Raw genomic sequence first — 25,101 nt, forward strand, 5'->3', positions numbered from 1 at the left:
CGTATATTTATAATAATATGCAAATTCTGTATTTGCTCTATCAGAAGCACATCTTTAATAGAAGTGTATATAAACATAAAATTTATTCGCTGTACACTGAATAATTAAAATATTATTTATTTTAACCAAAGAAACTCTTTTCTAACTTATGTAAGTGCATGAGTAATAAAATGAATTTTTGGTTGAAAAAAAAAAATACAGCTGCCCGGGGGGCTGTTTGTATATGCTTAGTATGGTTCTTGGGATATCACTGGAACTTGCGAAAATACCGGTAGCTATTATACAAATTAGTTAATTAAGTATGTAAGCATTTCAACCAAAAACAACATTGAATCATCTTTGAATCACAGTCCCTCCACAAATGGTTATGAAACGGTCAGATATCTATTGTTACAATGCATGTTTCGGTTAATTTGTTGTTTATTTAACAGCTTAATCGTTGTTTATTTCGCCAACGGTAAAATACGGACGTTCTGTCATCTTTCCCCAACATTAACATAAAATTAGCATATTCGATGATGTAATTTCTCCCACAAAGCATTGCGTTTTTTTAGTGCGCATGCGTACTTTCAATGTTTTCATTCGTGTCAACATAGTTTTTACTTCCGTGATCACTCTAAAATATTACTGTAATGTGAAAATCCCACGATGATTTCGTCGATTTTGACGATGAAAATGTCGATTGGCCATCAGATTTAGAGGAGGAAAGCCGTGATGTGGAGTCTGATTTAGATTACGAGCCAACAGTGGACGAAGCAATGATGGGCGACTATACAAAATCGCGGTCGTTTCAGAAAACAATATACACAAAATAAGAACAAATTTGAGCAGAAAACTAGCATTACTGTCTGTCAGTAAGTATTGATGAATATATGTATATAATCAGCTACGAAATCACGACGTTTTGAAAATGAAACCGATCTACCGAGTGGTAGCCATTTTGTTTTACACACAAAAAAACAAACGAGTTGTGAAATAAACGATTTCAATTTTAATAAATGTCCTATAACGCAATAAACTGAATTAACCTGGTAAAATCCTATTCAATTTTAAAATAATTCGAAAAATTATCATTATATATTCGATAAAGTGTCAACAATTTGGGAAAAACTACCGACATCGTCATAACACAAAAGCAATGACCAATTCTAAAACTGCCCCTGAAGTTCCCAGTCACAAATCATTTGATACCTCGGATAAAAACGACACACACAACCTAATATTCACTCAAGATGTTCCTGACAACTAAATAAACTCAAATAATAGCGTCAATTACAAAATATATTTGAAGAAACTATTACACTACGTTGATTTCTCCGACTCGACCAACGACCGACCTCAGTGTGAGTGCTTCAGCGTGAACTATGACGTCATAACTTCAGCTGGAAGGCTGAAACACGCACTGTTTCTCGATCTAAGCTCGTTCACACCTTTTGACAATAGCGTTTCATAACCGGTTGTGGAGAGACTGTGTTTGAATTAAGCTACATTGAAATCTGATCCGTGGTTCTTGAGTGATAGGTGGGAAAGACGCACGTCGTCAACTCAGTATTTTCAGTTAATGAAACACGCCTGTGCCACATGGGTAATAGAAAATGCTTCCATTGATTGAAAATCCTGCAATTGTTGCATAATTAGAGAATCATGTCAAGTGCCTACATTGTACCAGCCATACAGAATACATGTCTAGATTATTGGAGTTTTAATCATTTTTTTTTTTTAGAAATTCCAATTTGTATATGCAATATTTGTACCAGAAAAAGTTCAGTTTTAAACATTGCTACATGTAGATATACTAGTAGGTATCAAAAATCAATAACAATTATTGGACATCTATACTTTCATATGGACACCCAGTTTTTCCCTGCAGAAGATATGGCAATGGGTATATAACAAAATGGTGGGACAGCATGCACACATAGTAGAAAACCTGAAAGTAAAGTGTTGATATCAGCCTGTGATCTGTACTACTGCAAGCCACAGAGTGAACAGAAATGCACACATAGTAGAAAACCTGAAGGAAAATGTTGATATCAGCCTGTGATCTGTATTACTGCAGGCCACAGAGTGAACAGAAATGTACACATAGTGGGGAACCTGAAGGGAAAATGTTGATATCAGCCTGTGATCTGTATTACTGCAGGCCACAGAGTGAACAGAAATGTACACATAGTAGAGAACCTGAAGGGAAAATGTTGATATCAGCCTGTGATCTGTATTACTGCAGGCCACAGAGTGAACAGAAATGTACACATAGTGGGGAACCTGAAGGGAAAATGTTGATATCAGCCTGTGATCTGTATTACTGCAGGCCACAGAGTGAACAGAAATGTACACATAGTAGGGAACCTGAAGGGAAAATGTTGATATCAGCCTGTGATCTGTATTACTGCAGGCCACAGAGTGAACAGAAATGTACACATAGTAGGGAACCTGAAGGGAAAATGTTGATATCAGCCTGTGATCTGTATTACTGCAGGCCACAGAGTGAACAGAAATGTACACATAGTAGGGAACCTGAAAGTAAAATGTTGATATCAGCCTGTGATCTGTATTACTGCAGGCCACAGAGTGAACAGAAATGTACACATAGTAGGGAACCTGAAAGTAAAATGTTAATATCAGCCTGTGATCTGTATTACTGCAGGCCACAGAGTGAACAGAAATGCACACATAGTAGAGAACCTGAAGGGAAAATGTTGATATCAGCCTGTGATCTGTATTACTGCAGGCCACAGAGTGAACAGAAATGTACACATAGTGGGGAACCTGAAGGGAAAATGTTAATATCAGCCTGTGATCTGTATTACTGCAGGCCACAGAGTGAACAGAAATGCACACATAGTGGGGAACCTGAATGGAAAATGTTGATATCAGCCTGTGATCTGTATTACTGCAGGCCACAGAGTGAACAGAAATGTACACATAGTGGGGAACCTGAAGGGAAAATGTTAATATCAGCCTGTGATCTGTATTACTGCAGGCCACAGAGTGAACAGAAATGCACACATAGTGGGGAACCTGAAAGTAAAATGTTAATATCAGCCAGTGATCTGTATTACTGCAGGCCACAGAGTGAACAGAAATGTACACATAGTGGGGAACCTGAAGGGAAAATGTTAATATCAGCCTGTGATCTGTATTACTGCAGGCCACAGAGTGAACAGAAATGCACACATAGTAGAGAACCTGAAGGGAAAATGTTGATATCAGCCTGTGATCTGTATTACTGCAGGCCACAGAGTGAACAGAAATGTACACATAGTAGGGAACCTGAAGGGAAAATGTTGATATCAGCCTGTGATCTGTATTACTGCAGGCCACAGAGTGAACAGAAATGTACACATAGTGGGGAACCTGAAGGGAAAATGTTGATATCAGCCTGTGATCTGTATTACTGCAGGCCACAGAGTGAACAGAAATGTACACATAGTGGGGAACCTGAAGGGAAAATGTTGATATCAGTCTGTGATCTGTATTACTGCAGGCCACAGAGTGAACAGAAATGTACACATAGTGGGGAACCTGAAGGGAAAATGTTAATATCAGCCTGTGATCTGTATTACTGCAGGCCACAGAGTGAACAGAAATGTACACATAGTGGGGAACCTGAAGGGAAAATGTTAATATCAGCCTGTGATCTGTATTACTGCAGGCCACAGAGTGAACAGAAATGTACACATAGTGGGGAACCTGAAGGGAAAATGTTGATATCAGTCTGTGATCTGTATTACTGCAGGCCACAGAGTGAACAGAAATGTACACATAGTGGGGAACCTGAAGGGAAAATGTTGATATCAGCCTGTGATCTGTATTACTGCAGGCCACAGAGTGAACAGAAATGTACACATAGTAGAGAACCTGAAGGGAAAATGTTGATATCAGCCTGTGATCTGTATTACTGCAGGCCACAGAGTGAACAGAAATGTACACATAGTGGGGAACCTGAAGGGAAAATGTTGATATCAGCCTGTGATCTGTATTACTGCAGGCCACAGAGTGAACAGAAATGTACACATAGTAGAGAACCTGAAGGGAAAATGTTGATATCAGCCTGTGATCTGTATTACTGCAGGCCACAGAGTGAACAGAAATGTACACATAGTAGAGAACCTGAAGGGAAAATGTTGATATCAGCCTGTGATCTGTATTACTGCAGGCCACAGAGTGAACAGAAATGCACACATAGTGGGGAACCTGAATGGAAAATGTTGATATCAGCCTGTGATCTGTATTACTGCAGGCCACAGAGTGAACAGAAATGTACACATAGTGGGGAACCTGAAAGTAAAATGTTAATATCAGCCAGTGATCTGTATTACTGCAGGCCACAGAGTGAACAGAAATGCACACATAATGGGGAACCTGAATGGAAAATGTTGATATCAGCCTGTGATCTGTATTACTGCAGGCCACAGAGTGAACAGAAATGTACACATAGTGGGGAACCTGAAAGTAAAATGTTAATATCAGCCAGTGATCTGTATTACTGCAGGCCACAGAGTGAACAGAAATGCACACATAGTGGGGAACCTGAATGGAAAATGTTGATATCAGCCTGTGATCTGTATTACTGCAGGCCACAGAGTGAACAGAAATGTACACATAGTGGGGAACCTGAATGGAAAATGTTGATATCAGCCTGTGATCTGTATTACTGCAGGCCACAGAGTGAACAGAAATGTACACATAGTGGGGAACCTGAAGGGAAAATGTTGATATCAGCCAGTGATCTGTATTACTGCAGGCCACAGAGTGAACAGAAATGTACACATAGTGGGGAACCTGAAGGGAAAATGTTGATATCAGCCTGTGATCTGTACTACTGCTGGCCACAGAGTGAACAGAAATGCACACATAGTAGAGAACCTGAAGGGAAAATGTTAATATCAGCCTGTGATCTGTATTACTGCAGGCCACAGAGTGAACAAAAATGCACACATAGTAGAGAACCTGAAGGGAAAATGTTAATATCAGCCAGTGATCTGTATTACTGCAGGCCAGAGAGTGAACAGAAATGTACACATAGTAGAGAACCTGAAGGGAAAATGTTGATATCAGCCTGTGATCTGTATTACTGCAGGCCACAGAGTGAACAGAAATGTACACATAGTGGGGAACCTGAAGGGAAAATGTTGATATCAGTCTGTGATCTGTATTACTGCAGGCCACAGAGTGAACAGAAATGCATATATAGTAGAGAACCTGAAGGGAAAATGTTGATATCAGCCTGTGATCTGTATTACTGCAGGCCACAGAGTGAACAGAAATGTACACATAGTGGGGAACCTGAAGGGAAAATGTTGATATCAGTCTGATCTGTATTACTGCAGGCCAGAGTGAACAGAAATGTACACATAGTGGGGAACCTGAAGGGAAAATGTTGATATCAGCCTGAAATGTTGTATCAGCCTGTGATCTGTATTACTGCAGGCCACAGAGTGAACAGAAATGCACACATAGTAGAGAACCTGAAGGGAAAAAGTTGATATCAGCCTGTGATCTGTATTACTGCAGGCCACAGAGTGAACAGAAATGCACACATAGTAGAGAACCTGAAGAGAAAATGTTGATATCAGCCTGTGATCTGTATTACTGCAGGCCACAGAGTGAACAGAAATGTACACATAGTAGAGAACCTGAAGCGAAAATGTTGATATCAGCCTGTGATCTGTACTACTGCAGGCAAAGTAATTCACAAAGCAAATGTTTCTTAATCAATCTATGATGTATGCTAACCATATAGGATTATCCAGTGTTTATTTGAAATATGACACACAAGTAATATGGAATGTGTTATTAACAGCTTCTGTTAGTTACAGCAATTGAATTTTGAACAACACATAAAGTGATTCGGCCATTAGATCATAGAAATTTAATTACAAAATATATGAGAGCACTTTTCTAATATACCGTACTCGACCGCGTTAGTGCCCATACAGGGGCAAGCGCCCACCCCCCACTTTTGCGCAATTTTTATATTTGGGGTTACATTCGGCAAAGCACCCACCCCTTCAAAATGCAACTACCGGTAATTTAAAACTTGGTCTTGCGTAACGAATCTTGGTAATCGTTTTTATATGATACAGCGTGGATATCGACTGCTGTGAACATATTGTGAATGCGTAGAACACGGTAACCGTGCGTAAACTACGCATCGACAATGACCTGCTAATACAAGTAAAATGTGGTAAATATTTCATGCTACACATGTATATTGGCGATCCGCTCTGCTAGGATTGCCCTTATAATCACTTTTGTCGTTTTGTGTGCGTGTCTGTGTGTGTACATTTCCAGTGTTTTCACGTATGACTTCTTCTGTGATTGTTTTGGCTTGGCCGATTTCGTTCAAACTTGGCAGGTAGGTCACACCTTCACCCTAGTTATTAGCAAAAATCTGAAAAAAAATGTTGGCCCACCGTTGCCATAGCAACAGCCAAAAAACTAATTTTTGGATAGCTTCGCGCCAAATGTATCATCTCCTACAAATTTGGGATAAAACACTTCAGACATAGCTCATTCTACTCAGCTTGAGTGTGGGCACAAAGTTACTATTTGAATTTTTGATATCTGTTTTCATTACCGAGAAATTTGACCCCAAAGTTGGGGTAACTTTTCACCAGCAATGGCTTTTAACTCCTCTGTGATTTTTTCGGCTAGACTGGTTTTGTTCGTGCCGTCACAGGTAGGTCGTGCCGTCACTAATTGGAAAACAATCCTGGCCCATCACTGCCATTGCAACATCCAAAAACTGATTTTTAAATACTTTCGCCCCAAATGTATTACCTCCTACCAGTTTTGTAAACAGTCAGCTGGCATCGGTGTCGCTGGGTATAAATGATAAAGGGAAGTTGTGCAACCAAATTTGCCGAGTTCACAGTTTTTCACCAATAAAAAAATAACTAAGGCAACAACTCACGGTTTTTCAGCATTTTTGTAATAAAGACATTATTGTCTATCAATAATCCGCCCAAAACAGGAACATTTCTACAAAATCTTGTGTTTTTTCGTCGTTTTTCGAAAAACCTACGATTAGGCTGCGAAAGTAGAACATTCCGGAGGGGGCGAAACGGAAGAGCCAAATTTAACGTGTAAAAATAGAACGCGTATTTTGACCTCTATGCGGTCGTTGCCAAAGAGCCCTGCGCCCATGCCTGGCGATGCCCTTCCGTTTCACCAGTTGCGTTTTTTTGACCAAAAATTTTGCAGTACTGTCAGTCACGACAATTGACACACATAAAATATGAATCACGGGCTAATTCAATGGTCACCGAACACTCCACTACTAATAAACAATCTGTGACAAGATAGTAGCGTACTGTATATTTGACCCAGATTTGACAAGCGTGGTACAGTTTTTTGCGCGAGTCCGTAATAACGCGCAGAAAGGATTGTGAGTCCTCTTGGGTTGCTTAATATCCGTCTGAAATTCTGAAATTCATATTTTACGATTAGAAGTCGTATATTTAAATAACTCACCGTGACTAGTGTTTTGCATTATGAAGTATATTATTATGAAGGTTAACACATGGTACTTTAGGTAAATATTTACCATTTCGTTATTTCATTATTTCGCTTTCCAGCATTTACAGGAAACGCTTCATTCTAGAAAATCCTATCGCAAAACGGTTGGAAATAATAAATGTAACAGCAGAATACGTCCTAGCACAGTCATTCTACTAGTAGAGTGACTGTGGTCCTAGTAATAAACTAAGTGACTTCTAAAGACTGAATGGTGTTTGCGAACTTCGTATTAGTTATAAACCGACGTTAGCTTCACGTTTATGTCACCATGGAAACAGTCAAAAACATATTGCTTGTTTTTGAGCAGAGCGGATCGCCAACCAGCCTACCGGCTTGTTCAGTTTACCTCTCAAAAATGGCTAGTTACTAGTTTTTTTGGAAAAACCATGTCGTTTATTCGCAGAAATCAATTCCAACAGATCATACTTCGACATCGATAATTCACTTCCGCATTGCGTTACCGGAAAGTCTTCGAGAATTTCAGAAGAATTGCGTCAGTACAACACAGCATTCTGATTGGTTAAAAACCAACTTGACCCATTAAGTCAAAGGACGCTGCTGCAGGTCAAATCTGCAAATGTATCATGGCGGAAAGTGATTTTCATCGTGAGTTTGCGTACGATCCAACACCTTCGTCAGTGGAGATATACGACACTTTTGACTTCGACTGTGTCAACAGACTCAAATGTTTTTAATTTCGTAAATTCTGGTGGTACGTAATTAATATTGTAAAAAATGTGCATATTTTTTGTGATCATTTCTGTTTTTCCATTGTGAAAATCAATGACGACTAAACTAATTTCGTAATTTGATTTACCCTCAAAGACGTAATCTGTCACTTGATGAATAACAATTTTCATTTGCACTCTTTTTCGAGGGGGGTGCTCGGGTAAGCGCCCACCCCTAAAAAATCGTCATTTCCTGAGTTGAGGCCCCTGGGCGCTAACGTGGTCGAGTACGGTAAAAACAATAAATTAGTTCTTTATAATACAACTCTAAGTATGCCTCATATCATAGCCATCACAATGTAAACAACTGTGTCCCCAATGAAACACTCCCAGGGATTATACTTTAAAGGATGAAGTGGGCCATTGTGTGACAGGAAATGAGCCGATAAATTAAGATGTATGCAGGAAAGTTATTCGGTTTTTGAAAAATAAAGGCTACAATATGGTTGAACAAAGCTTTGTATGCGTTGTATTTTCAACAATATATTGATATAATCTGAGATAATACACTGTTACTGTAGTTTCACAAATCTGTGGAGAAGATAACACTAAGTGTGTGCAAAGGCTGTATAATAAGTAGATATTTGTCAATACAGACAACAGAGAAACCCCATTGTATGGGGGTCTGATATTGCATGCATTGAAATACCCTATGTAATTGTGTGAATGCCCTGTATCAGGGGTTTTCTCTAGAAAAAAAACTGCAAGAGAGCACTGCAATTCAGACGAGCCACCAAGTGGAGGTTCTCCCTATCAGGGTGTGGAGTTTGTGATAATTCTAAGTTGAAATTGAGTATTCTGTAGCTTCCCTGGGGCCAAAATTACTATCAGACAGGTCACAGTTGAAGACTGTGGCCACATAATCATAATTTTATGATTGCCAGAGAATATGCTCCCCAGGGGTCAGGGAGCGCATGATCATGGCATGAGGGCGCTGCGCCCCCGTTTAAAAAAATTCCTGCCTGTATTGTGCAGAGTTATGCCAGGTTCTCCCCAGGGTTGTTTAGGGCCGAGGTCGGCGATGCCATACTTGTGAATCTCGGCGCTATGTGTTCCAACGCTTGATTTCATATTTTACATGCCAGTATCAGATGTGCAAAAGGTTTGTTCGCCCCGCTGGTCGGCCCCGACCGGCACTCAGAATTAGTGACCACAGAAACGCTTCCGACTAGGACTATTGTCATTATAATTACGTACCAATCGACATGCATCCTGCCAGTCGTGGATTATAATTTGTAAACAATAGACCTGGGCGCACGATACGTAGCGGCTAGTCAAATTTGTGAAATTAGCACCTCTTTGTTTGTAAGTAAATACTTTCTGTGATAGACAGTCTATTTCACCCCCCGATATAACATGGTAAAAGCAAAGTTCATGATCAGTTTATGCTACTCAAGAAAAAAACAACGTGTTTATTGTGTGATTTGGTGAAATACAATTGAACTGTTATCATCTTCTTTCAAGACCTATTTTACCTTTTAAAAATTGCTAATCCCCTCTTTCGAAAACCATCATGCAGTTTTCAACTGAAATCGATACCAACACATCGTGCTACGACATCGCTTTACTTTCGCAATGTAATTTTTATGATCACTACCATTCAGAAAACTTCGGATTCTACCGACATTACCATACAGCATTTTGATTGGTTAATGGCATTCTTGACCGAAGAATTATTGGTATAACCGGTATATAACATCGCAAAGCAAGTTACGGTACGTCACGTTGTAACTTTGATGATCGTTTTGAAGTTTTATCCGTTCGTTCATTACTGTGAATGTAAACGTTTTTGAAGTTGATGGTACAAATAATAAATTACAACAATACACCAATTAAATATGTTGTCAATTTTTTGGAGAATGTTTTTAGAGTAAATAAAATCATAAAATTCATAAACATATTTCTGGCTTAATGTTTCGAATGCGTTTCATTTATCGTTTTACAATAGACAATTAAATTGCAAATAATTTATTTGTGTTTGTGCAGCATTTGTATTTTGAGAATGTTTCAAACTCTTCTAAATTGTGAAACATGTGTTGATTCCATTAAAAAAAATATTCGCACTGTGACGGATCTCATCAATATTCATAATTGTAAATGAGTTGTTAATTAAAGAAGGAAATGATATGAAAATTATTATGCAAATTAATATGCAAATTAGTTGCAGCGCTATGCATTTTTTCTGGGGAGAACCTTGTTATGTACAGGTATCAGGACACACAACTAAAACAATAGTCCAACTTTTGTCCTACCTAAAACTAAAACTAGGTCTCACAAAATGAATATATCTTCAAATCTACATGTATGGGTGTCTATTATTATTAAACACAAATTGAGCAATGACATTTATTTGTATTAACACTTTCCATGACCACCCATTAGAAACACAACTTTTAAAAGCAGTCTAGTTGACTTCTAACATTTTCTTTTTTAATTTCAAGCTATGATTATATTATTTGCAGGACATCTTCAAAGACATGGTGTGGTCATGCCATGGCTCGTTTATAAATTACATTTTCTATTAGAGGAACCTGAATTTATGCAGGAGCCCCGGTTAATACAGCAACATTACAACTATTTGTAGAGATAATGTTTATTATTGTATGTATTACCAGTATACAAGTTTAATGCTTCCTCCTTGAAAACAAACTGTAGTGCATATATCAAATACGCAATTCTTGCCTCGATACTTAATGAGTTTGAATTGGTGCCCTTCAATATTGCACTGCACCTACATGTATAATACCAAAGCAATTTTATCAATTTTGGACTTTGGATTTTGGGTGCCCTCTCAAGTTCAAGCCCTGTGAATGTATATAACGATACACATGCAGTACATGTACAACCGCATGAAATATAGCTTATAAAGACCATCAGTCATTACAAAGCAATTACCCATCTCCATAAGGCACAAACAAAAAAACGGAGCAACTATGCAAACAATTCAACCAAAATTATTGAGTTGTCTTTATTTTATTTTATTTAGAATATGACATAAACAGCTGGAACAATACAAGGCAAGTACATGTATATAACCTAGAGGGAGATAGACATTTTACATGTAATACATATACAGTACAACTGCACATAATGGTGCATGTGGTGTTTGGAGTGCTGTGTAGGTAATAGAGATAAAGCAATTACTAGTAAAGATAGAATTCTAAAACAGCTGCATATGCAGCAAGCACTACCAGTCTTATTTTCTGGATTCTCATTTTCCAAAATCAATTACTGTGGAATATTTTATTTTCGCTGGATTTAATTTTCGCTGAAAAGGCTTTTTGGGCGTTTTGTATGGAATTTATTTTCACTGATTTTTGATGAGTTTAATGTGAAATATAGGAAAAAAAGTATATTCGCTGGATTTTATTTTCACGGATTCATCCCTTCAGCGAAAATAGCGAAAATTAATTCCAAGCGAAAATAAAGTATTCTACAGTATAAAGATTATTTCTGCATACTTAAAATTCACTAGTTTCCTTTTTATAATCTTCTACATGTACATCATCACATGTTTAGATTGTCAAATAGATGTTACAATGAACTGTTCAGTAACTTTTCTGATTTAGTACTGGAGAACATCCTCAAAATTTCCGGCTAAAAAAAAATGAAATGAATATTTTGATACAGTTCAGTTTTCACTACTTACCCGGTACTTTTAATTTAAAAACTACCTTACTAAAGTATACATTTTTGTACTTCCAATGAACCAGAATCGTTTATTTGGCCATGGCCTCACCACTATATCTTAGCATACCCTGTTCAACCAGTGCATTTTAAAGTGTGCCTACTTTAGCAAGTTGATATCATGTCTTTTGTTTTATTCTGATTGCCATAAGCCACAACAACTTTGTTCGGGCACATGCATTAGATGCACACCCAACCAGATCTGTATGTATTTTACAGAAGTCAAATATGCGCGTTTATATCGAGTTTGTGCATTTTTGTAAATAAAGAATGACTATAATCAGGCTAGAGAAAAAAATTGTGTTTTTAATAACCCTACCTACATGCATCAGTATCAATATATCCTGGAAGAATGATCATGAATGCACGCACACGCATCACCGAAACAGGATCTAAGACTTTGTGAGGCCTTCAATATGTTAACACATCGGCATTGTACATGTATGTTAACACAATGGTATTATATGTATGGAGTAACATCCAGTTACATTGTAAGGTTAGTGGACTGACTGCTCCAGATCTGTGTAATTGTAACAGAGACAAGCTGTCCACAGTCAAGTAGGATTTGATAAGTTTTGATCTAGTATGTAACACAGGCATACAATTTTCAAACATTCTCTTCCCTACTAATAACGTATTCTCGCATGAATTGCATGATGGGGAATTGTTACATGTAATCATATTGAACTTCACAATGTTTTTAATACAAACTACCATGGGACAATTGGAATACCAATTTCGACCAGCTTCCTCCAAAACTAGCAAGGAATATACACAAACTTGAAAAACACAAAATTTCCTGACCTGTATGACAAACCAGTGAACGAGTTTCATTTGAATTTTAAGAGCAATGTACACTTACTATCTTGCAAATATGAATCTATTCAACTCGTGCATTTAAATGATACCGAAGCTCTCATCGCTAACTTTTCACTAGTTGGCAATAGTGAATTACATTTACAAATTGGCTACAATAATTTTATGTGAAATGCTGGTACATCTAGAAATTTCCACGATCTGATTATTTAATTGCATTTGCAATGACAGCACTTTGCAAGCATCAGAGAACATCTTTAGGAAAACAGCAACATTTACATCGCAATAAAATTTGTGAACTAGTGACTTGACTGTCGAAATAGCTTCGCTGTTTCAGCAGAGCCTTGAGTGTTCCCCTAATGCAGAGAACTAATCTAAGGAACATGTATATACAGTTGTCAAAGAAATTTGATAGCACTATCAAGACAAAATCGGAAATAGAATTTTTTTACCAAAAATATTCGCCCCCCAAAAAAATAGAATTGAAGATATCGAAACATATAAAACAAATCAGACTGAGGTCCACACAAGGTACCTAGATAATACATGTAAGTATCAAAGCAATTGAACTGGTAGTTTTCATGAAGAAGATGGAAATGTTATAGTTGATGGACGGACAACGAACAATCACCTATATGAACATGTTGCTCTGTCATCTATGATGACAGCGAAGCTAAAAAAAATTGACTAGAAAAAAAATTTGTTACTGTGAACGAAAAAGCATTCCAACCAGGAATATTATATCACTCGCTATTTTGCTATCAAAATAGCAATATTGATAGTTGAAATATAACAGTTTGTAATGGTAAACTAATATCAATATGGCTATTTTGTTAGCAAAATTACAATACTGCTGGTTGAGTTGTCTTTTTGTTCACTGTACCTCTACGTTGCTGCAGGAATCTGAATAACAATGATTTTTCCACTGTTAACCAAGTGAATAAACAAGCCAGTATAAAGAAAAGCAATGTCATTAACCACTGTATCTAAAACTAGATAACCCTGTATAAGCCCAGGATAACATTTACAAATAATAGTTGCACTAAATGACACTAACAGTATCTAACTAAAACGCATACATGTACTTCTTAATTGAATTTTTTAATCCAATTAGCTTATAATGTGAATTTACCGGTAGGTAGAATAGTAATCAACACAAAATTTACTTCAGACTTGTGGCCAGCATTGGTATTCAATGTATTAGCATGTAAATATACTCATTATATTAACAGATAGTCATTTTTTTATCAATTGCTCTTGTGATAAAACCAACAGAAGGTTTCATCTATCTTGGTATTTGAGGGACTCCAATTTGAAATGCATTAAAATAAAACAGAAATGTCAATTGACAGTTTGCTTGACAAAATAGAGTATGTAATATTTCAAATTACCATCAATTTGACTGTTCCATCAGGTTGCCCAACAATATTTCGACAACAAATTATTGTTATTTTTGTTATTCCGTATCAAATAGAACATGTTGTACATATACATGTAGCTATTTGATTTGCTGGTATGTCGCGCAATCTTGAGTTCGTATATATAAAGTTATATTTACTATGGTTAAAGGGTACATTTCAAACATGAAACAGGCAGACTTGTACCCATAAGCATCTGGCAAAAAAAAAAAGGTTTTTAGTTCACTAAATGAAAATTTTTAAAACCTTGAAATAGTTTTTATTTATGTGAAAACATTTCCTAAAAAGTGTGATGTCTGCAGAATTTGATAATTGTGGGTCAAGATGTCAACCCGGAACACACATAGGTTCATCAAGGCATGGCTTCTGAGAAGATTGATCACTTTTGCAAATCAGAACCAACAAGAGCTAATTATTCTTCTCACAATTAAGGTAGAACAAGAGGATCAACCTTATAATAAGTAGCGGCGAAAAAATTTATAGCAGTTTCTTATTATACGAGTGTGACATAGTTATAGACATACTTCATTAACTTTTCAAGTTTTTCTTTCTGGTACAAAATATTTATTTTGAGAAAAACTACCTAAAAAACATTTTTGGAATAATTTCCATAGGAGACCATGTTAAAACATTATTCCAATAACAAATTTTTTCACTATCGGTATATGTATAAATTTTGAAAATAGCGAGAAATTTTTTTTTAACATAGAAATAAATACCCCAAAAAATCATCATTTCCATGAGTGTTTGACCTTTGTTTTGTGCAAAAAGTAGTTTCGCGACCATATATTTTTATCAGGGATTTGTGAACAACAGCATAAAATAAAAACATAGGACAAACGTCAAGAAATCTGATCATTTGTTTTAATGGTAGCCAAGGGTTTTTCATAAAGAAATTCAAACAAATTGTTACATGAATAGAAAAAATATATTCATGTACCGTAACTATAATGTACTAGTTTACTTAATCTGTGATTTGTGGAATTTGAAAATCGGCAGCTACGTTGGCCGTAATCTAAGCACCAGCTGAGTGCCAGAACAACTATTTTTATATGAATGACTATTCATTGTAATGGTGTTGTAGTGACAAAAGGCAAGCTAACCTCAAAGAGACTTTTTTTTCCTGTAACCATGGTAACTATGTTAACTATCAAATGTCTGCACAGTAGTCAGGTGACTATTATTGAATTATGGGCACCACTGGCATGCACATGCAAATATTTACACTCATCACATATTTACTCAACAAATGTACATCTGAATTTTGCATACTGTCCTACTAATAGAACCAATACAGTAACTGGACAATATTTTATTTTTATGAATTGATCTCGTAGAACGTTGTTTCAATCAGAGCTGATTTGGAGGACCATCTGATGGAGCACAAATTCAACATTTAGAGAGTTTGCTTGTCAAATTATGTCATTCAGTATTTCAAAACAATTTGCAACAATTCAATGTCTGTAATCAATTTTCACTGCTCAACAAGGTCAGCAATAAATACATTTTCAGAAAGCTGAAATTAAAATGACGGGATGCTTGATGAAGTTAATTGTTTAGTAACTTTATGGGATTATCACCCGATACATGTATGACTTTGTTCATAGAGCTTGTCCATGCAAGTGATGTCAGGAATTATCAATACAAGTATACTACTATTATTATCAATACAAGCCCAACACATCAAAAAGACATTTTGCACGCTCAAAAAACACATTAATTTATGCAAATAAGGTATTGCATCTAATATAGTAATAAGCATACATGTAATGGTAGACGTGTTTTTGCAGTTATAAATGCCATTGGTTTTTAACCGACAGAAACACTACCAATATTATTTCAGCATTATTACAAGTTATTGTCAATACATCATACGATAATTGTATCGAGCCTGAAATTCACATATCAGTGATACAAATGGTTCTGCAATTTGTTTTCGCTCCACGTCTTGTTCGAACAAGTAATGCAACTATCGTGACATTTAATGTACCGTATCAAATGATATTGCAAACTAAATGATAGTTATGTGAAAAATAGAGAATATTTACAAACTAACCATTAATACATATTCCCTGTTAGACTACGACAATATAGCCAGGCTAGTTGCTCATTTGCTTGCTATGTGTGTCTCAAGATATTTATGCCATTAGAATGTGTTAGATCAAACCGTTGGTTGGCAATGCTCCTGCTTTGGTATTGCAGAATAATATGGTGGTGACAGCAACATTATTATTTTATTTTCATTTTCTATCCCAAGATGCATTATTCCAAAGATGAAACGAATGATTAGATACTGTCAACAAAGAAGCACCAGCTTGTGCAATACATACAATCATAAACATAAAAAAATGGAACAATGCAGGTTTATCTTTACCATTTATTGGTGATAAATCTCTAGGCATTAACCTTAAAAGCACAAACATAACCACCCGATTTCTATGACCCCTTCTATGAAATCAAATAAATAAATAAAAGTTAAACTATGCAGAGCTTCCATGTGAATACAAATAAGCAATCACTGGTGTTTAATATGAAAATATCTGAAAAATTAAATTCCATAATAGTTATACGATGACATGGCCCCCAAAAGTGATCATGCATGCATGATATCCCAAGGTATCTCAGGGCTTCGCATACAGAGGAGGTAATTACCTTGGCTGAAACAGTCTATTCATTCCAGCGCTACAAAATGTAAACAAGAAATTTGTGATTTGAACGACTTTGCAGCATACTCTGACCAAATGTGTCACATCTAGTATGATTTGCATAGTGAAATCTGGTCACCATGTTTCTTTTTATACATACCTGTACCCAGAGCCACAATTTAAAATCCCACCAAGACAAATATCTGTTGGCATTTATGAAGACAAATTTCTGTTTGGTATATATGTTGGGTAAATAGTGTCTGCACCCTGGGGCACATAAACCATTCATGCATTACACTTGTTCAAATATTATAACCATCATAACAATGATTTACTGTAGAATACTTTATTTTCGCTTGGAAGTTATTTTCGCTATTTTTGCTGAAGGGATGATTCCGTGAAAATAAAATCCAGCGAATATACTTTTTTTCTTATATTTCACATTAAACTCGTCAAAAATCAGTGAAAATAAACTCCATACAAAACACCTATAAAGCCTTTTCAGCGAAAATTAATTCCAGCAAAAATAAAGTATTCCACAGTATATAAAACTATCAGAGCAGGAGAACTAAGTGGCTTAAACACAGTAAAGCATACAAAAAGGGGAGGGATGTTAGTAATAACCAGGTTGTAGGTTCAAGGGTCCTCTCCCCAACAGTCTGGAAATTTTGCCTAAATTTTGCTCCTGCAGTCAGTGGGTGTGCTAATCTGAATATGCTAATTTCTCAAACAATGGATGACAGCTGTAGGTTTTCCTCGTGCACTGTATTGACTTATAGTTGCCACAAAGATGAAAGTGCAACCGCCCTATTTATTGTGATGTCGGAATAAATTTACATGGTTAATGAGAATACCCACAAATCAAAAAGGTAACCAGTAAAGTCTGTACCATGATACAAGTGTGATAAAAAGTCCTTGTGGATCTTGATTTGAACTAGAATATGCAGAGTAATCCCTAATATCAAATGGCATGTTCTATATGACGTAATGTGGTACATGGGCGTCACTGCTTAGTATTTAGTATTTGCGTAGGTGGTATAATTTGTTTTGACTATCAACAAACTTTGCATGCATACACAATGTGCATGTCAAGCATAGTCATTAAGATGTTCGATTCATGGCATAATACAAAAGCGGAAAGCCCAATGACTATAATTGTGTCACTGTATATAGGTCACCATGCTATAACCTTTTCATAGTACATGTACTTAAAACTATGGATACTGAGGATAAAAGAAAGTTTCAGAACTATTGATATGTTAATGACATCAATGCTAAAATTATTCAGAGATAATTAATATAGACAGATTCTCTCAGTGTAACAACGAGTAAAACAAGTACGATAATGCAACAACAAAAAATGCCAAATATTTTATGAATAGTACGTTTCAGATAATATTGAAAAAAAAGTAGGGTCGGTACAATGTAGGTAGGTACATGTATTTACTTTTTATCTTGAAATGGTTTTCAACAAGATCCTGCTGGGCAAGTTGTTTCATAGTGTACAGTAGCAATTTTCAAATGAATGTGAATGTATATGTACAGGCAGATATTTTGGTGTGTACAGGCAGATATTTTGGTGTGTACAGGCAGATATTTTGGTGTGAAATTAGCATCTAGCATTTAGCTAGAGACAAGAAATGAGCACCCTCCAGTGTTCACTTTCCAGATCAGCCATAAACAGATACAGGGTTGGCATGCAAAATTTAAGATTACAGGAAACACTTTTCATTTGCCTTAGTCATAATACTGCGCAAGTACATATATAATGGTAAATCTTTTAAGAATTTTAGGACTAAGGTTGTCTTGAATTATGCGAGCCCACAGAGCTGTAAACTGTGTTCCAATGACTGATGCAATTCTTGTTGACCCTATATGCTTTTGGAGATGTACCATTATTTTTGACAAGGTGGCAACATTGGATATGTAGGATTATCCAGACTTGAACTTCAAGACACTGAATTTCAAGGCAAACATTTCTAAAATTGATTGAAATTGTGAAGAATGTATTGAAGAGGTCAAGGCATTCAGAAGGAACATTCAAGCAATTGGCCTCAGTGACTTGCAAGTCCTGCATTATTTCAGATGGGGTGGAAAGGTTTGATATATACCATTATTTCTGAAGGGGGCGACTATTTCTGTTAGGGGCAGGCAGCTAGGTTGGAGATAAACCACTATTTCTGATGGGGTAAATATACCTTTTTGTATGGGGGCACTGAGACTAGGTTGGAGATATACCATTATTTTTTAAGGGGTGACAAGGTTGGAGATGTACCATTATTTTTGATCGGGTTGAGATATACCATTATTTTTTTATGGGTTTGAGTTGTACCATTATTTTTTATGGGGTGACTAGGTTTGAGATGTACCATTATTTTTTATGGGATTGAGATATACCATTATTTTTGAAGGGGTGACAAGGCTGGAGATGTACCATTATTTTTGATGGGGTTGAGATATACCATTATTTTTGATGGGATTGAGATGTACCATTATTTTTGATGGGATTGAGATGTACCATCATTTTTGATTGGGTGACTAGGTTGGAGATGTACCATTGGGTTGACCAAGAGCGAAGAAATAGACATTTGTCAAACAAAGCTAGATCTGGAAGCATTTGTAATAAATTTATTGAAGCCCTAAAAAATACCTTTGATAACCATGATGCTAGATGCATTATAGTAATATTGTGGCTGCACAAATGACTATTGATAAATGACTATTTTCATTTACTGACCTTAATTGGTATAACTTCTGGTTAACTATTTATAGCCATGAGCTGGTACTCATGTACGAAATATAATTGAAAATTACCCTCCCCAAATAATCCTTCTTGTAATCCTTTTTTTGGGTTCTGCAAATCTGAAGGCATACAGTTTTTTGCATGTGTATTAAAATGCCAGTGTTTCAGCCAGCCAGCCACCAATCAGCTGTCAATTTTCACACTGGCAAAACTATTTTTCATAGTTTTCATTAGTTCTTCCGATTATAGCAATACATAGATAGTTTAATTTGTTGAACACTTTGTTACTTTTCACAAAATAAACCACAATTTTTCCCCCCACAAATTTTAAATGGTAAACAATGACTACCGGTATTTCAAAAAATGCTCAGATTAATGGATAATTTTCATAACAATATTGCATTAATTGCCTATATTGTGTTCATTGTTGCTCAACATTCGAGACTAGTGGGGCTACTACTCTCAGGGTCTGGGGACAACCCTGAAAAAAATTATGGAAAAATTCTTCAAAATTTGTAGAAACAAATTTACCAAATTCATGGCATTCAAAGTTACATTTTTATTGTAAATTTTCTCTTCATTCTTTTTGGATGGGCTCATTTAAATTTTCTGGCTAAAGCTAGTGCAAAATGTTGTTTTTATCAGAGTATAAATATAAAACAAATATAATTATTTTGGTGCAAGATATAATTAGGTTGAACCTTAGGTTATATTGGATAAATTCATTAACAAAAACATTGTTTACTTACACATCTGAACATCACATTGTTTGGAAACCTTGGAGTGTGGTCCATTCCACTTTGTGGGATAGGTGGGGCAGCTATAGGTCCATGGCATCTATCCATAGATATGGGAAACTTCTGACCCATAAAAGACCAAGCTGGAGAGAGGTAATGTCTAATATTTTTCCTGGCAATACTTATCAGGTTTCCATCTATATCAATTCCAGTAATTTTGCGCGGCTCAAAGTCCTTGGCAATTGTTAGAGTCACATGACCAATATTGCATCCAATATCTAATACATCTTTTCCCCTGAACCACTCTGTACAAAAACACTTTAGTCTACAATCTTCTTGTTCAGGGTTTCTCTTACCATAATATTGATTATAATTGCCATACTGGAATAGTTTTCCTTTGGAGTGACATTTTGGCAGTAGTTTATTTTCCCCGCTATGTTGTCGTCTGTATTTACAACTAGTTCTATTCACCTCTTGTTCATTCTGACCCGACTCACCTCGAAGCAAACTTCGGCTGATTTTGGAACTGGCATCTTTTCTTTTACGTCTTAATTTAGGAGATGTATCATCAAATGCATCTAATACTGGCGAAACTATTTTGTCTACATTTCTCTGACTTTGCCGTGGCATTGTCTCGGACTGTGATACAACCTCTTTATCATTTGCGTCCTTCTCAAAGACTTCGCTCAGGCTGCCATCACTAGACAAATCAATATTTCCCTCCTTTCGTGGCAGACCAACATCACTTCGTTTTCTGTGCGAGTGTCTTTTCTTCTTTTTACCTCCGGATTTGGGTGGCCCTAACACGGTTGTTGGATCACTGTTATCTTTGTCATCTCCGGATTTAATATTTAAAGGATCTGTAATATCTTTTGGAAAGAGAAAAGGATTTGGGTCCTTATTACGTGGTGCTGGCGAACAATATGGAGAAACCACAGGCGCACATGGGTCGCCAGTTACTAAACTATTCAAATTTAATGGGTCTGTACTGTTTCCACCAAGAAGGAATTTCATGGGCTGTGTGATGGCAGCGGTTTTTCTTCTTTTCTTAATATGCTGTGGGCTGGTAAATTTTGGACTGTTGTTATGGTTACCGGCAGGATAGTGGCTGCTATGACGACGCTTCCTTGTAGGAACTGGTTTACCTTCTTCTGGTACCAGAAGCTGAATATCTTTCATAACCGAATCATTTCTTGATGTGACGTCACTGGAGTTAATACCCATTGTACCTGTATTGTCAATACTTACAAATGGTTGAGTTGGTTGAGCAAAGGAGATGTTCTCCGCAACAAAATCTGCGTGACTGGGACTGATTTTAGTCATAATCGGTCCAGCAACGAAACTGGCATTGTCAGGTCCCGGCTCAACGTCCGATGCCATTACTGTATGTGTAATTCAAACAACCGTTAATCGATGTCTATTAAATCGAGAAGTTGAGAGAAACGTTCTGCTATTGCAGCAGAACATAAACAAGTTCAGCAAAGGGGGTCATACGACGATCTCATTATCATAACACTGAATATTCATGAGGCAGACCACTAGCAAAGCCTTGGTTTGTGTACAGGGCTGAGCATAGTTTTTAACAAAAAATCACCTTAAACGCCGAAATAATCCAGGACTGCTTCAATAAATTGTCGAGATACTTCAAAATGAACCAGTATACTGAAAATAGCTGAAATATTGCTGACCAAAGAGGCGTGATGTGCCAATAATTAGGAGGAGATCCTATCGTGTCAACGTGCAAGTTGCGTCTGAATTTTCAGAGCGCTTGCGTCGAGTGAGGAACTCTGGGGGCTGATTACGTATTCAAAATGGCAACTTTGCTTCTCCACAGTAAACATTCGGTCTTTTTTCTCCACTTTGATACTATCCCGATTGCGCAATTTCCAAAATTTAGTGCACGTATTTTTTACAGAGACGAGAATTCCATGGCGATTATGCGTTCGCAGACAGCATGTGACAGATCTCGGTTAACTCGCTGTAAGGTTGGATCAAGGCCCTGGAGCAAAGTAAAGTAAAACAAATTAACATTTTTTCAACGAGTTGGGGTACATTATTTCAATATTATATTAATTTCGTTGGCAAAACATATACTATTTACCTAATTTTGAATTACCAATAAATTTAAACTATTTCAATTGCATATACAAATTTAAAGTAGTCGGTGAATTAAGTTTATCACCTGGAAGTTGGACAATGCAAGTATGGTCCCTGTCTCGGTCGGAAGTCCGATGAAATGGCGCGAACTAACCAGCAGACGAAATCGCAAATGACGTCATCAGCAGCAGACAACTACGAGAACTGCTGTCTTGTTTTACATATGTGGAAGTTGTGCATCCTAATTTTACTGGAAATCATTGCATTTTTTTGGTCTGGCTGTGAAATAACTGCCCAGGTTTGTAATTATTAATGTGTCAAAAGAAATCTCTATCATATTATTTGAATGTTTCCAACTTAATTATTGACATTTTACTTGTCTACTTTGTTGTGAGGACAACTGAAACTCCCAACTGAAACTAAATACTATATATATATATATATATCCATCATGCTCATGTTTTATAAATAATATATTTTATGCTGTCATTTCGGAGCTAAAATTGGAATATTTTATTATTCTAATCTCTAGATATAAACATTGTGTTTATTGATTGGGATCATTTTTGATCATTTGGGATCATAGTGCCAGCTTATAAAATGCACTTTTCACTAGGTTTATTCCATTGCAATTATATGTATTGCTTTCCTGGTAGACCTAGTTTGGCAATTAATGGCATTTAAATTTAAATTATTATATAACAAATGATATCTAAAGTTCACAACTGGTGATTTTTCATTTGTTGGGGTTGTCCATGCGGTACTTCAGGATTTTTTCCCCTGCAAATATTACATTAACTGAAATTAATTTTGTATTTACACATTTCCCAATTATTTTTCATAATGCAGTCATCTGCACATTCTCCAGTAATAGTAATTTTTTTTCCATAATCAACTTTTTTTCATTAAATCCTTCAGCCTTTTAACTTTTTTAAATGGACCCTTCAGTACAGTCTGGTTGCAACTTAACTTCCAAGCTGCCTATCAGCTGGCTTTGATTTCATAAAAACTTATAAATTTTAAAGCAAGTATCATTGCAACTTATTCTTTATAGTATTTATCCATGTTATTATTATGAGACATATTCAGGTAGAAAACTAGATTCACAATTACAATATGTGGCAGTTTTGAAAGCATGATCAGTATTACAGTAACCTTTAACCCTTTCACCACCAATTCTCTTTTTTCTTCAAAATTTATTGAGACAAAAATTTTTTGAGTAAAAACTGAAAGTTAACTCAAATTTTGTCTCTTGACTCTAAAATTAGGGTTCATTTCCAGAAATATTGAAGAAGATTGGAAAACAGTGTAGAAAATTATGGGAGAGAAAGTCTGGTGATGAAAGGTTTAAACTAGCTTAAGGTAGTTGGCTACCATTACAACTTATAGCCGAATTTCTTTTACTTTTAGGCCAGACTTTTTTTATTCCTTGTTTCTCGAGTTTTTATAAGGCAATTTTTTTGAGGAGGGCGAAAAATAAATAAAATTAATTCTTTTTTTCCATTAAATTTGTGTGATTCTCAAAGAATTGAAAGTGAAATTATTGATCGGAGAGAAGAAATGAAATAAAATTTTATTCCATGTATAACCTTGTTTCTCATCTGCGCGAGACTTCGGTACTTTGATCATGATACTCACATGAAAATGCAACTTGGATTTGGTATGCAGTGGGCGGTAAAAAATGAAGAACCCCGGTAAAAATAATATTTTTTTAGCAATTTTTTGCGCTTACAAGTCGGCGGGCGCGAGAAATTACGCTGAAATTAAATTTTACTTTTCGCACAAAAAATTTTTGAAACACACAATGAATTGGCTATTTTTGAGCTATTTTTACTATTGGTTTCCATGTTATATCTCAAAATTGTGTTCAGGTACATAATGATAATAGTAATTAATGAAATTGGTCCTTATGGTTGTCCTGAATGATTGGGAAATTCTGACGGATACTATTTATTTGTTCATGAAATAAATTAATAATGCTTAATAACACAAATTCCTATGAAAATATTTCCAAAACAGCCTATTTTTTAATGTTTTCAGACTGGTTTCCTCCAGAAAAGTATTATTTACTGGGAAAAAAATTCCTAAAAGTAAATGATTCATGTCTAAATTAATAATTATGTAATGCTTTTAAGACAAATAAACATGTTAATTGTTTTGACCTTATCTAATTGGTTGAATACTCACTTAACCTCCTTTAAAGCTAAACGTTGAGTTATGCTTGGACTACACTGTACGGTAATTTCAATATCATGTTATCCACAGAATATATCATCCAGTACTTCAGGGTTTTTATAAATAAGGGAACAGGCCGGAGCACAGTTCCCTCATGCCATGGTCATGCGTCATCTTACCCTGGGGAGCAGATCCTCTGGCAACCATATAATTCTGATTGACCCAAGATCACATGTGGCCACAGTTTTCAACTGTGACATGTCTGATAGTAATTTTGGCCCCAAGGAAGCTATAGAATGGCAATGCTCCATTTTAACTTAGAATTATCAAAAACTCCACACCCTGGTAGGCAGAACCCTATCTCCCCCACTTGGTGGCGCTGTTCAATTGCAGTGCTCCCTCTTGAATTTTTTTCCTAGAAAACCCCTGGTACTTGTTTGTATAATACAATGTTTTCCACCATAAATCCCATCATTTCGCCCAATTGTTTAGAGGCAGAAAATTGTAATGTGAATTTTGTTTACAACTCTA

General features: G+C 36.2%; 2 protein-coding genes across 2 annotated transcripts in view; one reads left to right on the forward strand and one right to left on the reverse strand.

Moving 5' to 3' along the window:
* LOC100375248 (7SK snRNA methylphosphate capping enzyme-like) overlaps nt 1–22,061 on the reverse strand; it is a 41,141-nt gene extending 19,080 nt beyond the window's left edge. Inside the window, exon 1 of the mRNA XM_006824403.3 lies at nt 20,311–22,061. Within this exon, the coding sequence (XP_006824466.1) occupies nt 20,311–21,678 (1,368 nt within the window). The 5' untranslated portion in view covers nt 21,679–22,061. The remainder of the gene's footprint in view (nt 1–20,310) is intronic.
* A 477-nt stretch (nt 22,062–22,538) lies between these two features.
* Nucleotides 22,539–25,101, forward strand: part of LOC102804076 (uncharacterized) — a 29,707-nt gene continuing 27,144 nt past the window's right edge. The window contains exon 1 of the mRNA XM_085508569.1: nt 22,539–22,693. The gene's annotated coding sequence lies outside the window, so the exon portion shown is untranslated. The remainder of the gene's footprint in view (nt 22,694–25,101) is intronic.

This window comes from Saccoglossus kowalevskii, chromosome 15 (genome assembly GCF_978046115.1).
Source record: "Saccoglossus kowalevskii chromosome 15, keSacKowa6.1, whole genome shotgun sequence".
In the NCBI taxonomy this organism is placed as follows: Eukaryota; Metazoa; Hemichordata; class Enteropneusta; family Harrimaniidae; genus Saccoglossus; species Saccoglossus kowalevskii.